The sequence below is a fragment of the Natrix helvetica genome, assembly GCF_964273705.1.
Source record: "Natrix helvetica genome assembly, chromosome: 5".
Lineage (NCBI taxonomy): Eukaryota > Metazoa > Chordata > Lepidosauria > Squamata > Natricidae > Natrix > Natrix helvetica.
In genome coordinates, this window is record NC_138551.1 from 63,821,626 (window position 1) to 63,834,910 (window position 13,285).

Consider the following 13,285-nt stretch of genomic DNA (forward strand, 5'->3'; position numbering starts at 1 on the left):
TGTTTTTGTTTTTAAATTGATTTAAATAATAGAAAGCAGCTATTTTTATTTTATTACTAAATTAGTCAGGATTTAACTAGCAATAACTGGTGTGAGATATTTAATTGATACTATGTTTGCATTTAAAAGTTCCAGAAATATTTCATCTGGAATATTAAAAGCAAGTTAAGGAATAGTGCATTTTCACACTAACGAATTCCACAATTAACACATTTTTCTGTGATTGTGGCAGAATTTGCTTATAGAATTCTTTTAATTAACCAAAGTAGTTTTATGGCAGAATATGTAGAAACAGAATCATCCCGAGCTCTATAGGCTAATGTATTTCACTCCTTCTACATATAAACCACACATAGATGGATTTATCATCTTATCCATAGTATATTCTCCCTCAACAAAAGAGAATAAGGAATTGGTCATATTTGAAAAGCAAACTTTAATTAGATTCCAATCCCAAGTATTTTCTTGTAACAGGTTTATGCGACTGGTAATTAAATACATGGTTGGAGTAAAAATAATAAGGAGTAAGATTATATTTATTCTCCATTCTTAAAATACTGCCATAAAACATTACATAATACAAATGTAATAATGATTTCAATTTGCTCTTTTCACATCTTTTTAAAAATGAAGACATTTCTTACCTCCATGACACTTTTCATTTTAAATGGAAGTTTAAAATGGAGACATATGATTTCAGCTAAATATATTTACAAACATGATTAAAACCGGTTGAAACCATTTATATATGAACATGGTCAGCTGCCTCATAGGACTCTACCTTTGCTAAAAAAATTAGCTCTTTTCCTATCTTGTAAATGTTGAGTCCTTTTCAACTGCAGTTACTTATTTTTAGCAAGAAAGTTTAAACACTCAGATCAGGGATGGAAGTACAGATGGCATCCAGACTGGTTCATGATAATTCAAAGTAGAAAAATGGGAGTATAATTTCCATCCAAAAGCAGATACATAACTGGAAGGTTTAATCTTTCCCCAGGTGTACAATATCTCCCTACCCAGGTGTTTTTTTGGGGGGAAGGGGAGGATATTTGTTAGTTAGTAGGGCAGACAAGTACTTTTGTATGGAAGAAAGCAGTTGGGTAGAATGATCTCATAGAAAGAGAGCATCATCTCCTTTTATCCTCTGAATCCTCACCAGGCTCATTTCCTAATCAAATGTTCAGTAGCAGCTGAAGCTGCCTAGATTTCTCCTACCATAAACAACTGATCTGACACTTGCTGCTGAATGTCAATTTTCTAAGCAAATGAACTTAATGCTCCTGGGACGCAGTGGCTAAGATGCCGAGATTGTCGATCAGAAAGGTCAGCAGTTTAGCGGTTCAAATCCCTAGCGTCGCATAACGGAGTGAGTTCCTGTTACTTGTCCCAGCTTCTGCCAACGTAGCAGTTCAAAAGCATGTAAAAATGCAAGTTAAAAAATAGGAAACACCTTTGGTGGGAAGGTAACAGCGTTTCATGCGCCTTCGGCATTGAGTCATGCCGGCCATATGACCATGGAGACATGTTCGGACAGTGCTGGCTCTTCGGCTTTGAAACGGAGATGACCCCCCCCTAGAGTTGGGAATGACTAGCACATATGTGTGATGAAAACCTTTATCTTTACCTACCTTAATGCTCCTGGATGTTTTCATAACTGTTTCTGGAAATACTGTCTGGCAATCCCAGATGTTGCTACTTTTTTTTCAAGGAAAGACATTGCTTAAATAATTTGAGCAGATCCATGTTGAGAAAAAAGAAATAACTGTGGAAAAGACATCAACACTATTAGATTTATTAAAAATATTTTTGGAGGGTAGTACTTTCCTACACTTCATGTAATAATCAAAGAGTGCAGTAGTTTTTTCACATATAAATATACACCCCATTCATAAATAAAAGCTGCATTATCATATTAAGTAGTACTGTTTGACAATTCAGCAGTTTATAAATAGATGCTCCATTCAAACAAATAGCACTTAAAAATTAACTTAGCTATATATGAATAGTTTAAAATTTGTTGGGTATTTATTTATTTATTTATTTTTTAATCACAACTTTGGCCCTAGTTTATGCTTTCAAACTGGCCAAAAATCTTCCTGCAGCATATTCTGGGTTATAATTTATTACTCTGATTTAATGTCTAGGGAATGTATGCTGTCCATAAGAAAACATGTTTCATTTCCTTACTAAAGACATTTTACTTTGTATTTCAGACCTGGAATATGGCAACACATATGAAATAGAATACATGGAAAAAATTGGTTCTTCCATAGCTGTAAGTTTCTACTTGTGGATTTCTTGTTATTTCCTCTTACAGTATTTCTTTAGGGTATATATACAAGAAAATCACAGGGCTTCCAATTGAGCTATTCATTTGCATGCAGAACAGCTAAAAAGTTTACCAATTTATTCTGTAATTACTTTGATATACCTGAATTTTGGGAATTACTTTTAGCATTGTAATTTGTTTCATGATATGATATGATAGTTATGGAAGACTCCAGGTAAAGATATATAGTAATGTTGTTCTTATATTTCTTTGACACAAGGATGATGATGGCCAGACAAAGCAATCTTTGTACCTTATGTTCAATGCTCAGCAAGAGAGTCCAATCAAGTCTCCTCCAGCCCGTTTATCAGATTCTACAACTCCTTGTTCTGGGTACTTTTTTGCATTATCTATTAAACCAATTGTAAAAAATATGGAATAATCAGAGCTAGAAATTTTTTTTCTTGAAGCTTTTGTATTGTTCCACATATTGCATGATAGTGTGGTACATTATTTAATTGAGCATGCTTTGGAATGGCATAGAATAAAATCAGTTAACATTTAATATGTCATTACTCCATTAATGTCCAAGAGGAGAAAATGACAACTTAAAATAATTCATAGAGTTTGATATCCACAACTTTAAATATCTAATAATAGCTGTATTCATTTATAAAGTAATGCTGGCAGATATAGATTTAACAGTAGAATGAACTAAAAATTAAGAAATTCCATCATAATTACCATGTAGAATAGAAACATATTGTTCTCTTATCTCAGAAGTCTGCCATTCACATGCTGGAATAAGATCCTGTGTTATGCCAGTCATTTTAAACAAATGCTAATTTTAAACAGAAATAATAACATAGTCTTGAGACTTGACTGAGATGTAACAGAAGAATATGTAGGCCAGTGTTGATGAACCTTTTCAGCATCATCATGAAACTGGAAGAGCAGCTCCTTGGTGGGCGCACACTAGAAACCGGAAGAGCACTTCCCTGGTGCGCATGCATGCACCAGGAAGCTGAGCTTTCCGTTTCCACATGCACATGTGCTCTTGTCTTCTGGTTTCTGGTGCGCTGCGTGTGTGATGACCAGCCAGAACCCGGAAGAGTGACAGCTGGCATGCCTGGAGAGATGGCTCTGTGTGCCACTTCCAGCACATGTGCCATAGGTTCTCCATCTCATGTAGGCAGTTTGGCAATCAGTGAATGTATGCTATTAACCAGTTCAGAAACATACTATTGTCTTTCCCTTAGGTCAAGTCTGGAAGAAATAGAAAGCCAGCTTTCTTGTAGTATAAAACTACAGCACCCAGCTTCACGATCCCTGGTAGCTAACCAGGAATCATCAGTACAGTCCTCTGATAAAACAAAAGAACTGGAATCTGTGTCCATAGGAAGTGCTTCAGACAACATAGTAAGTTATCAAGGGTTTGGAACATGTCTTCATTGTGCATCTAGCTTGACTGTAAATCAAGCTTACTATAGATCATCAGTCTGAAACTGTTTGACCTAATTACCCCTTTTCCCAATTTTCAATAATGCCATTCCACCCTTCCCCAGCCCCCCAGATTCTGTTGTTCTACACAAACATATTAGCAGTCCCAAACTGGATCCTCAACATCTAAATTAGCAATTACAAATTGTTGCTTTAGAGTGGAGAAATGGCCCGGGGCCATTTCTTGAAAAATATATAAAATTATTCTCCCTGCTTTGATAGACTTGTGCAAGTCCCATCTCTTTTTTTTCTGCATGTCTACAACAAACAAAGAAATAATAAAACACAAGTTCCCCCCAAAAGTTTCCTAGCTATAGTTTGGGAAACTCTGCTATGGACTGACTTCTCCAAACCTAGTTGAGATTTGTGGTTCTTACACATCTAGTGTTATCAGTCTGCCAAAAGTTCTTTTTTTAAAGAAAAATCTACAGTACATGTGAACTATGCCATGGTATTCAATTTCTTTTTTTTTCCTCAAGTTTTTATGGTCCAATTGAAAAAATATATATTTTACTTCGGATCTGGTTGGCATTTGCCATATATTTACAGGAGCTAATGAGCAGTTTTAATCATGAATATGTCTCTCATTTTCTTTATCTTTCTTGCTCTTCAGATCAGTCCTGAAGATCCCTATGTTTCCGCTGATGCCCTTCTTAGTAGGATATCTCATCCGTCTGCCGTATGCAATCAGCTTCAGTATCTGGAGCCTGACTTAGCGGAAAAGAATCCCCCAGTATTTGCTCAGAAACTTCAGGTTTGTAATGCATATTTATTTGTACTCCTTATGAATGTTCTGGTGTGATGAGGGCAGATTTCTAAAGTGTAGCAAAACTGCCATTAAAAAACCCCTAAAATTGTTTGTTCTCGTTCTCTCTCTCTCTCTCTCACACACACACACACATACATTGAATTAGTTTATTTCCCCCCCAAAAGGGTGTATAATATATTGATTTTAAATAGTTCACATATTTACATCTTCCTTTCCAATAATTCAGTATCTGCTATGTGAATGGTTGGTCTACATTTTTACATTATATTCATTTCATCTATCCAGCGCTCTGCAGGGACGTGTGGTCAGGGGAGGCAGGGGAGGCAGAGCCTCACCTCTCATCATGAAATAATAATATATAATAATAATATCCACGAGGGAGTTTCATATATATATAAGAGGAAGAGGAGGGAGGAGGAGGAGAGTGTGCGGGGCGGTGCCAACTGGGCAACCGGCAGAGGCAAGAGGGATCTCGGAAGCGCCAATAACCTTCCTGCCTCCGCTGTACTTTGCGCACTCCTCGCGACTGCAATAGACGTCCAGAAGTGGCAGGGGCTTGATGACGTCGCCGCAGCTGCCATGCGCGGACGGACAGAGGTAGCCAGAGTGGTGCCGAGGCAGTCTGGCGGACGAGCGACCGAGGATCAGGCTGCCTGATCCTCCATCGCTCGCTCGCTCGCTCTTTCGTCCGCCTGGACCCCTCGGCGCCACTCTGGTTACCTCTGTCCGGCCGCGTCCAGCAGCGACATCGGCGATGTCATCAAGATGAAGTGGCTTGGAGGCGAAGTTCTTTTCAGTGCTTTTCTGTGCGTCTGGCATTTAGGTAGATAGCCGGATGTCCTAAACGCCAGACACACAGAAAAGCACTGAAAAGCAGCTGCTGTTGGGGATCGCGGAGCACAAGCCGGCAGAGCGTGCTCAGGAAGCGGGGAATGGGATCACGTGTGCTGGAGGCTGAGGCAGCCTCAGCCTCCAGCACACGTGGTCCCATTCCCCGCCTTCCTGATGATGTCACCAGCCTCACCAGCCATAAACCTCACCGCACGTCACTGGCGCTCTGGTTATGCCAGACGAATGCAGTCGCGATGCTGCATCTGCCATCTTGCAGATTTTGACATGCCCTTCTCCCCTCCTCCTCCCCTTGTCAGCTATAACTAAAGAGTGTTTAGCTCTGCTTAACTATGAGCACCCTTTCTAAAATTGTTTTGGTAACATTTCACTGAAAGTAAACATTTAATATGTAGTTTATAGCTACAGCTCAGGTATGTGTGATGAGGTCCCTGAGGAATAAATGCACATCAGAAAGAGTTTTATGATTAATTTAATGAAAAAAACTAAGAGAGATGGTTTCAGGTTGCATGTTAAGCATTTCATGTCATTTCTCCTTAAATCTTGCATCTAATTGACCTATAATGTAACTCTCTTGGCTTAGCATCTTGTGTTGGTGGATCAGCCATTGTGGTTTCTTCAGTCATAGGTAGTTAAAACTCATCATGGCCTAGTAGAGTATGTGGACCTCAGCAAATATGTATGCAATATCGTAAAACAATGATACTAATGTGTTAGATTGGGTAATGGATAGGCACACACAGGCTTAACGGTAACAACAGCTCTTTATTAAGTACAACAAGTGAGAACAATCCAGCGAAGGTTGAGTCTGACAGCAGCCCTATAGCCTTATAGGAAGTTGTCAGACCCTTCGACCAATAGGATTAAACCTCTGTTCCCACCGGAACAGAGGACCTTGGTGGAAACCACTGTAGTTGAAGCAAGTATCTGACATAATGTATTCTGTAATTTGTCTTTGCATCATGTTTAATGGATTTTCCCTGCACATTGTCACAACCATCTCACTGGCAGGAGGAATTAGAATTTGCTGCAATGAGGATAGAAGCCCTGAAGCTAGCCAGACAAATTACCTTGTCTTCTTTCAACTCCTTAGATACTGAGGTATCTCCTGTGCCTGCAGTTTGTGCGCTTAAAAACTGTGTTGCTGCTTTCACTTTTAACAATAAGTTTTTCTGAGTGGTGATGCTGGATGATTTTGGGCCATTGCTATGTAGAAAGATAGAAAAGAGCATGTGGAAGTTTCTTATCTCTAATCTCAGATGTGGTCACATTCCACTTTGCAGATATGTTTCAAAAAAGACTTATCACGTGATGTGGTGGCGCAATGATTAGAATGCAGTATTGCAGGCTAATTCTGCTGTCTGCCAGCAGTTTGGCAGTTCAATTTTGACTGGTTGAAGGTTGACTCAGTCTTCCATCCTTCTAAGATTGGTAAAATGAGCAGCCAGATTGTTGGGGGTAATATGCTGACTGTAAACCGCTTAGAGAGGGCTGTAAAGCACCGTGAAGTGGTATATAAGTCTTAAGTGCTATTCCTATTGATCACAGGAATACATTTGGCCACCATTTTATTATACAGACCTGTGATTTTCACAGTTTAATTTTTTGATACATACTGGAAATGTAAATGAGTTTGATGAGTTTCTTTAGAAGGGCATGAAAAAGACACTATGTGTGTTATGGAGAATACTCAGAGTTTGGAGAGTGGCAGACACAGATGCAATCTTAGAAGAATTGGGTGAATATATGAGAAATATTCACAGTTGTGTGATATATATCACTATATATCCAAAAGTTCGGTATGGCAAGAATTCAGAAAACTGTTCTGTGAGGAGTTTTTTTTAATCCTTTTGTAAATGCAATAATTCACCAAATTGTAAATGCAATAATTCACCAAATTGGACACTCATTGTAGATGTTATTGCATGAAAACTTTATCTGCAGGCCAATGATTGCAGGGATCAAAACTTGAGAAGTGAAAACTGGTACTCCCCCAGTTTAAGAAATGGATGGGTATGGATCCAGGATTTTCTTCCCACAGTTTCTTCCCAACTTTTCCCATCTGTAGAAGATTTCTGTTCTAGAAAGCCCTTCCTTCCTCCTGTAATCCCCCATGTCCTTTCAAAATATTTCCTATATGGTTGTTGGCCACATAAAACTCAGTGAGAGATCTTGCAAAAAGAATGGGAGATTAAGCAAGCTGCATCTATCTCTTCCCATTGGCTGGTACAAACGAAACTGCATCTAGAATTGTTGCCATAGGAGATGGGATGGACTTTGAACATTGTCTAAATTGTCCAAAACTGCAATAAAGAATTTTAATCTTAATCAAGAAAAGAAATGGTGTCTATACAATCAAAAAGAACCCACAAACTCAGGTATCCCTTTGTTGATTTCGATAATTTTGATTAACTCTGTGAGGTCAAAAATGCACACTGCATACAAAAACTGCAAATGCCAGGATTCCTATCCATGTGTTTGTGTGTGATAAGAATTATCTGTAGATGACAGTTTTTCTTTTTAAGCAACAATCCACATCTCAATTGTCTAAGAAGTGGTTTAAAATAATGGGAGGAAACAGATTCTAAGAAGAGGAAGAGGTCTCCTCTCTTCTTTATTCATTAAGATCAAAAAATGTTTTGCTTCTTGTTCTTTTTTCCCTGCTATGCCCACAGCATGCTGGCTGTTGACATATTGGAGTGAAGTTGAGCCTGTGGTGCATGCAGCTTAAACTAGAGTGAAATGTTAGTTTTTAAATCATGCATTTGATCTGTACAGCTCCCCGGGAAGACTCCTTATGGTGGTACCAATAGAAAGGAGCTCATGGGGTTTCCCTTATTGGAGGTTATGTGTGCTTGTGTTTCTTGATTTTTAAAAAAAATACTGATGCCACCTGAATATCTGCCTGCCGGTGCTGTACCACAGACTGAAAACATTCATTTCAAAACAGGGAGGTATGAGTATTGCAATTAACTTATTAGTTGTAATCCATACGACAGTCTGCCAAGCTGTACATTTTAACATTGTTGTATTTTGCATTACTGTGACTGAGACTCTGCTGTTGGTAATTGTGACCAAGGTGGATCAGGAGAAAAGTCTTCCTGTTTTTCCTCTCTATGATTATTCAGTCAAATTGTGTAGCCTGAAAAATCGGATAGTATTTCATTTGAATCAGTATAAATGCTGATTTAAGCATCCTAGCATTCTTATATATTTAATTTTTTCATACTTCAGATTTTTTTTTTATTCTGTGTTTCCAGTGTTGAGCATTATAACTAATATATCCCCACCCCTCTCTCTCACACACACAAATAAATTTTGGTAGTTTTAAAGTCAGAGGTTTGGCTCCCTGGTTTGATTTAATGAAGATAATGCTAAGAGTTCTTTTCTTCTACTAGTTAAAGCCTGCAACTCCAGGTAGTCCTCTACTTACAACCATCATTATTCAGCCCAAATTTTCTGTTCCTTAGTGAGGAGGAACTTGTTAAGTGAGTTCTATCACCTTTCTCGCCACAGTGGTTAAGTGGATCACTTTTTTTAAAAAAAAATGACCCCATAATCCCTTGCATTAGGATGGAGCTGGGGCAACTTAATGGAGCTGAGTGTTTACTGGCCGGATGCCCTTCCTGTCTCCAATGCAGAGTTCGCAGCTAATATTTACTCATTATGCCAGAGAGAGAAATATCTGCCACTACCTAGGATAAAACTCACAGCCTCCTGTTTTAAGTTGAAGACTACCTATACAGTGCCTACCTAGTTGTTTTGTTTTGCTGTTTATAAAACAAATTTGTCCACTTTTCAATGCCAAGAAACACACCCCAAGGATTCCAGGAAAGGTACTTTAATGTTATAAAATGCATTAACAGCTCTGCTGCCTTCCACTCCTGGAGTCTACAGCAAGGGATGTCAAACTCGCGGCCCATGGGCCGGATGCATCACGTGCTGGCCACACCACCCCCAGTTTAGTGAAATGGAAAGTTGCAATACGTCACATGATGACAATGTGACAATGCGAGTTTGACACCCCTGGTCTACAGGAGTGGGTTGTTCTAAGTCTCATACTTCTAGTTTCATTGGGATGAGCAACTGTTTTACCTCACACATCTCCTTCTCAAAGCCAGAGTTAATTCCTCTTAGAAATTGTAAGCTACCTCTAGGATTGATACACATTTTCTGCTGAGCTGAGGCTGCCACGGTGACTGTGGAAATATCACAAGAAGCAGATTATACATCTGCTTCTTCCATATTCCCAGCTTAATGCTTATTGTGTTCTTTTCTAGGCTTGTTGAATCTTCAGTGTCAAAGGTACTAAATGACTTAATATCATTTGGAAGCCATGAAGTATTGCAAAACTACTGGGCATTTTCCCAGAATGAATCAACAAGATGTGATATAATTATATGAATAGCTTGTTAAGTAATTTATCTTAATTAAATTTTTCAAGAGATTGTTGTGACAAATTTGAAAAACAAGCTTTTGGGCAAGTTGCCCTGATTAAATTAAACATCATCTTCCCCCGTGTAACATGTTCAATTGGGAAGTACAATTTGATTTACTTCTTTAAGCAATCATTATTATAGTCAACATGTTAAATCAGTGATGAGTTGATCACTGATTTACAGTAGACAAGAAATAAGTTAAAATTGTATATAGAATTTTCTGAAAATATTGAATTTCTTTTGAATACTTTGTTGCTATATTGCTTCATTTAAAGGATCAATATTTTTGGTTCATACTACTACTAAATTGCAATTTTTCACCAAAATATTTCTATTTTTTATTTTTATCTGTATAATTATTTTTGTGCTATGGTAAAATGCTATGCATTCTATGCAAATGAGAGCTCAATTCAAATTATTTGAATGCATAATAAAAATTTCCAATAGTGAACCTACTAATCTTCATGAGAATCTTGATACCAGCTACAAAATCAGTATATTTGCTCTCATAATAATGTTTATATGTGAATAATACTGAATTCATTTTCCATGTGTTTCAGAGGATACATTTGACTTCTCATTTATAGAATAGAAAGTACCCCAAACTGCATGTTAGGATAGATAAATTAGTTTTCGTTTGGGGCCATGTCAGTTTCATATATGAATTATAATTGCATTGGTGGTTTTATTATTATTTTTAGAGAAAGAAAGTGTGTATATGTGTCTATATAAATATTTCAAAGTAGACATTTTTGTACATATTATTTTTGAAACCAAGAAGTATCTCAATATTTAGAAAAGTAAAAACTTGCAAGCAAACAAGAAATCCATCCCTTCACATTATTCTCTAGAATAATATGAATCAAATCACTTCTCTTCTAAAGGTAAAACAAAGGAAATCTTCAAATCATTCTTGAATTTTAGATGATGATGATAGATAGATAGATAGATAGATAGATAGATAGATAGATAGATGATAGATAGATAGATAGATAGATAGATAGATAGATAGATAGATAGATAACATATAGTGTATATGATAGATAATCTAATTATTTAACTTTAATATTATCATAAAATTATGGAATTAATATGCCTGGCTATAGCTAGTGTTACTGAATAACTCTTAAAACAGTTTGCTCAGTCTCTTATGTATCTTTACTAATCTCATAATGAAGAATTTATAAGAAATCTTCACTGATTTGTTTTATACTTCTTTAATAAATTGTGAAATTCTGAATATAACATAAAACAGGAAGTTTTATATCTTCTATCAGTTGTGGCAGCTCTCAAAATTACTCTTAACAATACTCTTAACAAAAATATATAAAATATTTACCCGGTACATTGCTGATTATTCACTGCTTTGTACAAATAGGCAAACCAATTAGAATTCCTGTTGTCAGATTATATTTTCCCAATTATTTATTCCAAGTATTCATACATAATATAAGAAAGGTAGTTAGTGGAAAATAGTTTTGTTTCTTCCTAAAAACCAAAAGCAAGAATCTGAACTGCATTAGCTCCGTGTAAAGAAAATAGCAGAAGCAATCTCTAATATTTTCTTAGCTTTCTTTTATATATTGCAGTTGAAAGAATTTGTAATTTATAGTTTCTTGCTTAGACTTGCCTTAATTAACTTTAGATGTATTTAGTCACTGATTAGGTGCTTGAATAAAATATTGATTGTTATGAATTACTCTAATATAATCGCATTTTAATTTAAAATGTCCAATACATTTTAATTTAAAATGTCCAATACATTCAGCTGGCCTGGCACTTTCTTAGTTTTACCTCCCGGGGATTTATTCTATTTTAATTGGGTTTGGGGTTTTAATTGTGATGTTTTTAGGATTAGAATATATTTATTTCTTAGTACAGCCTATCTCCCCCTCCAAATGTATCTTAAATGTATTTTATTATTATGACCGATTTTATTGTATTGACTGTACACCGCCCCGAGTCCCTTTCTGGGAGAGGGGCGGTCTAAAAATCTAAGAAATAAATAAATAAATAAAATAATACGATCTGTCAGTAACTTGAATGTTAAGTAAATACATTGTTAACATTGTGATCACATTCTTACAAAAAATAAATCCACATCAACAATTTCATATTTTATCCTAAATTATTCTACCATCTGCAGAACTATATTTAGGTAATTGCTGTGTAGTGCTTTTAGAAATAAGGTTAATATCAAATTAAAAGTGAAAAAGTATAAGCAAAAGCTATAACCATGTTATACACATTTTAAATATGGTGGCTGAAAGTTTTGAGATATTTATTGGAACATACTTTGTTCCAACAAAACTTCATTCTTTTCTTTTGCTATTGACTTTCAAATAAAATTCATTTTGCTTCTGCTGATCTTTGTGTCCGTTGTTGCATGGTGAGTAACACACAGTTCAGTAGAGGTCAGGCTGCATCCTGTACGAAGTTGTCCAAATGTATTCTGCTTACTGAGAATTTAATATTTCATTTTAGCAAAAAAAAAATGTTTTTAGTGAAGAATTGAAATAGCAGCAAAAAAGCGTTCAAGCACTGGAATGGAATAGAATAGAATAGGACCTTGGAGGTCTTCTAGTCCAGCCCCCAGCTCAAGCAGGAGAACCTATATCATCAGACAAGCGACTGCCCAGTCTCTTCTTAAAAGCCTCCAGTGATGACCCATGATAGTTTATAGAGAACCTGCCTACTCGAGTAGGCAGGTTCTCTATAAACCAAACTTTTCCATCCTGAGCTCATTCGTGCATCTTAAAAATTCAAATGTTCATAATTTTCGTGTTGACTCGGAATCCTGAAAGATACAGTCCAATATATTGGGAAGTCATCAGACTGGGACGCTGACAAAAGCATACTCTCTTCCCAAACTAGCTTTAATGATCACTTTTGGTTCTGAAGCTCAGTGAAATTGTGTTTTGCAAGAAAGATTGGCATTTCCAATAATCTGTATATCGCTAACGTGTAACAGGAACTCTTGTGAAATAGCTTAAGGATAAACCAAGATTAATATTTGAATTAATTAATTCCATCCTTTTTTTCACATTGCATTCTTTTCTCACTTACTTCCTTTGAAATAGTTCATGACTGGAACATATTACTAACTATTTGCCCTTGTTTCAAATGAACAGAGAGACCCTGCAGTGGACGCCTCGATTTCTAAAAGTGCATTGTACTCCCGGATAAGCAGCTCAGAGGGAGAAAATGCCTCCACTTTGCTTTATAAGCAGCAAGATCTGGATACCGCCTTAAGAGTTGCCAGGGAAGAGGTAATGGCAATTTTAATCAAGGAAGCCTGCCTTTATTGGTAGGCATTTTACTGATGCAACCACTTTTTGAAGTTTGTACTTCTATTTAATTCATTGTAATAAATTTAAATGAATGAATGATTTTCCAGTTATTGATCAATACCAACATTGTGGTATTCTTTTTAAAGAATCTTATCTATTAAACATAATT

General features: G+C 36.5%; 1 protein-coding gene across 1 annotated transcript in view; it reads left to right on the forward strand.

Moving 5' to 3' along the window:
- The window catches only part of TACC2 (transforming acidic coiled-coil containing protein 2), a 181,744-nt gene that overhangs the window by 153,913 nt on the left and 14,546 nt on the right, over positions 1-13,285 (forward strand). The window contains exons 13-17 of the mRNA XM_081955664.1: positions 2,214-2,275; positions 2,550-2,662; positions 3,529-3,688; positions 4,383-4,523; positions 12,958-13,095. Of these exons, the coding sequence (XP_081811790.1) occupies positions 2,214-2,275; positions 2,550-2,662; positions 3,529-3,688; positions 4,383-4,523; positions 12,958-13,095 (614 nt within the window). The remainder of the gene's footprint in view (positions 1-2,213; positions 2,276-2,549; positions 2,663-3,528; positions 3,689-4,382; positions 4,524-12,957; positions 13,096-13,285) is intronic.